At 48.8% G+C, this 2986-nt stretch overlaps 1 protein-coding gene across 1 annotated transcript; it reads right to left on the reverse strand.

The window, feature by feature from the left end:
• Positions 1–531: 531 nt before the first annotated feature.
• On the reverse strand, positions 532–1624 carry LOC306667712 (polyubiquitin-B-like; the record flags this gene model as incomplete). Its single annotated transcript, XM_079150417.1, has 5 exons — positions 532–735; positions 832–885; positions 1016–1138; positions 1243–1317; positions 1478–1624. 5 exons carry the CDS (start codon positions 1622–1624, stop codon positions 532–534), a joined length of 603 nt encoding a protein of 200 aa, XP_079006543.1.
• Between the last annotated feature and the right edge of the window lie 1362 nt (positions 1625–2986).

Consider the following 2986-nt stretch of genomic DNA (forward strand, 5'->3'; position numbering starts at 1 on the left):
CACCACCAGGGTGATGGTCATGCCAGTCAGGGTCTTCATGAAGATCTGCATCCCACCTTGGAGGCACAGCACCAGGTGCAGGGTGGACTCCTTTTGGATGTTGTAGTCAGGCAGGGTGCACCAGTCTTCTAGCTGTTACCAGCAAAGGGCACCCTCTGCTGGTCAAGAAATGTGTTTCTTGACTGGGATATTTTCCTTGCCATTCTCAGTGGTGTTCCTGGACTCCACCACCAGGGTGATGGTCAAGCCAGAGAGGGTCTTCATGAAGATCTGCATCCCACTTCTGAGGCACAGCACCAGGTAGAGGGTGGACTCCTTGATGTTGTAGTCAAATAGTGTGCTGTCTTCCATCTCTTTGCTAGATCAACCACTGCTGTCATTGTTGTCCACCTCCAGTATTATGGTCATTCCAATCAGGGTCTTCATGGAGATCTGCATTCCACAACTGAGATGTGCACCAGGCGCAGGGGAGAATCCTGGATGTTGAAGTCTGAGAGGCTACTATCTTCCAGCTCTTTGTTAGATAAATCTTTACTGGTCAGGACGATTGCTTTCCTCGTCTTGTATCTTTGTCTTGCCATTCTCAATGGTGTCACTGGGGTCCACCTCCAAGGTGAAGGTCATGCCAGTCAGGGTCTTCATGAAAATCTGCATCCGACCTTGGAGGTGCAGCACCAGGTGCATGATGGACTCCTTCTGTATTTTTTGGTCAGGAAGGGTGCACCAGTCTTCTAACTGTTGCCAGCAAATGTCACCGTCTGCTGGTCAAAGTTAGGCATTTCATGCCTGAGATCTTTTCTTGCCATTCTCTGAGGTTTTACGGGACTGTACCACCAGCATGATGGTCGTGCCTGTCAGGGTTTCATGAAGATCTGCATTCCCCTTCTGAGGTACAACACAAGGTGCAGGTTGACTCCTACTAGATTTTGTAGTCAGACATGGTGCTGTCTTCAGTTCTTTGCTAGATCAACTTCAACTGGTCATGAATAATGCCTTCCTTGTTTTGGATTTTTGCCTTGACAGTCTCAATGGTGTCACTGTGCTCCACCTCCAGGATGATGGTGGTGCCGGTCCAGGTCTTCATGACGATATGCAACCCACCTAAGAGGTACAGCACCAGGTACAGGGTGGACTCCTTCTTGGAGTTGTAGTCAGATAGGGTTCACCCATCTTCCAGCTATTTGTCAGCAAAGAACAACCTCTGTTTGTTGGGAGGATGCCTTCCTTATCTTGGATCTTTGCCTTGACATTCTCAATTTTGTCACTGGACTCCACCTCAAAGGGGGTAGTCATGCTGGTCAGAGCATTCATGAAGATCTGCATTGCACCTCAGAGATACTGCAAAAAGTGGAGGGTGAACTTCTCCTGGATGTTCAAGTAAGAGAGGGTGCACCTGTGTTCCAGTTGTTGCCCTCAAAGTTCAACCTCTGTTGGTCAGGGAGGATGCCTTCCTTTCCTTGGATTCCTGCCTTCACACCTCAATGGTGACACTAGGCTCAACCTCCAGAGTGATGTTCGTGCCTTTCAGGGTCTTCAGGAAGATGTGCATCCCACCTCTGAGGCACGGCACCAGGTGCAGTGTGGACTCCTGTATATTGTAGTCACACCAGGTGCTGTCTTCCATTCTCTTTGCTAGATCAATCTCTGCTGGTCAGAAGAATGCCTTCCTTGACTTGGATCTTTGCCTTGACATTCTCATTGGTTTCATTGAACTCCACCTCCAAGCTGGTGGTCATGCCAGTCAGATTCTTCATGAAGATCTGCATCTGAACTCTGAGGTTAGACCAGGTGCCATTGGACTCCTTCTGGATGTTCAAGTAAGAGAAGGCTCACCTGTCTTCCAGCTGTTGCGAGCAAACATCAACCACTGTTGGTTAGAGAAGATGCCACCATGTCTTGGATAGTTACCATGACATTCTCAATGGTGTCAATGGGCTCCACCTCCAGGTTATTGTCTTGCGTATCAGTGTCCTCACGAAGATCTACGTCCTACCTCTGAGGCAAGGAATTCATCTCCCCAAGGAGCAGGGTTTGATCTTTGCAGGCACAGATCTGGAAGACAGGCACACCCTATCTGACTACAACATCCAGGAGGAGTCCACCCTGCACCTGGTGCTGCACCTCAGAGGTGGGATGCAGATCTTCATGAAGAACCTGACTGGCATGACCATCACCCTTGAGGTGGAGCCCAGTGACACCATGGAGAATGTCAAGGCAAGAACTAAGTCAAGGAAGACATCCTCCCTGACAAGCACGGGTTGATCTTTGCTGGAAAAAGCTGTAAGACAGATACACTTTTTTCACTACACATCCAGTAGGAGTCTAGTGTCATCCAGGTGTTTGTCAGTAAAGATCAACCTGTGCTGGTCAGGGAGGTGCCTTCCTTTCCTTGGTTCTTGCCTTGACATTCTCCATGGTGTCAGTGAGGTCCACCTCTAGGATGATGGTCATGCCAGTCAGGGTTTTCATGTAGGTCTGCATCCACACCTTACAAACTGCACCAGGTGCAGAGTGTACAACTCCTAGATGTTTTAGTCAGACAGGTTGGGAACATCTCCAGCTGTTTGCTAGCAAAGATCAAGCTCTGTTGCTCAGGGAGGATGCCTTCCTTTTCCTGGATCTCTGCATTGCCATTCTCTATTTTGTGACTGGTCCCTACCTCCAGGATATGGTTGTGCCTGTCACAGTTTCATGAAGATATGCATCCCCCCTCCTAGGCACAAAAAAAAAAAGTGCAGGGTGGGCTCTTCCGAGATGTAATCAGACAGGTTGCTGTCTTCTTCCTCTTTTCTAGATCAACCTATGCTGATCAGAAAGATGCCTTCCTTGACTTGTATCTTTGCCTTGACATTTTCAATGGTATCACTGAGGTTCACCTCCAGGTTGATGGTCTGCCTGTCAGGTTCTTCATGAAGATCTGCATCCCACCTCTAGATGCAGAACCAGGTGCAGGGTGGAATCCTGGATGTTGGAATCCTTACAGGGT

The sequence above is a fragment of the Sciurus vulgaris genome, assembly GCF_902686455.1.
Source record: "Sciurus vulgaris genome assembly, chromosome: 8".
NCBI lineage: Eukaryota > Metazoa > Chordata > Mammalia > Rodentia > Sciuridae > Sciurus > Sciurus vulgaris.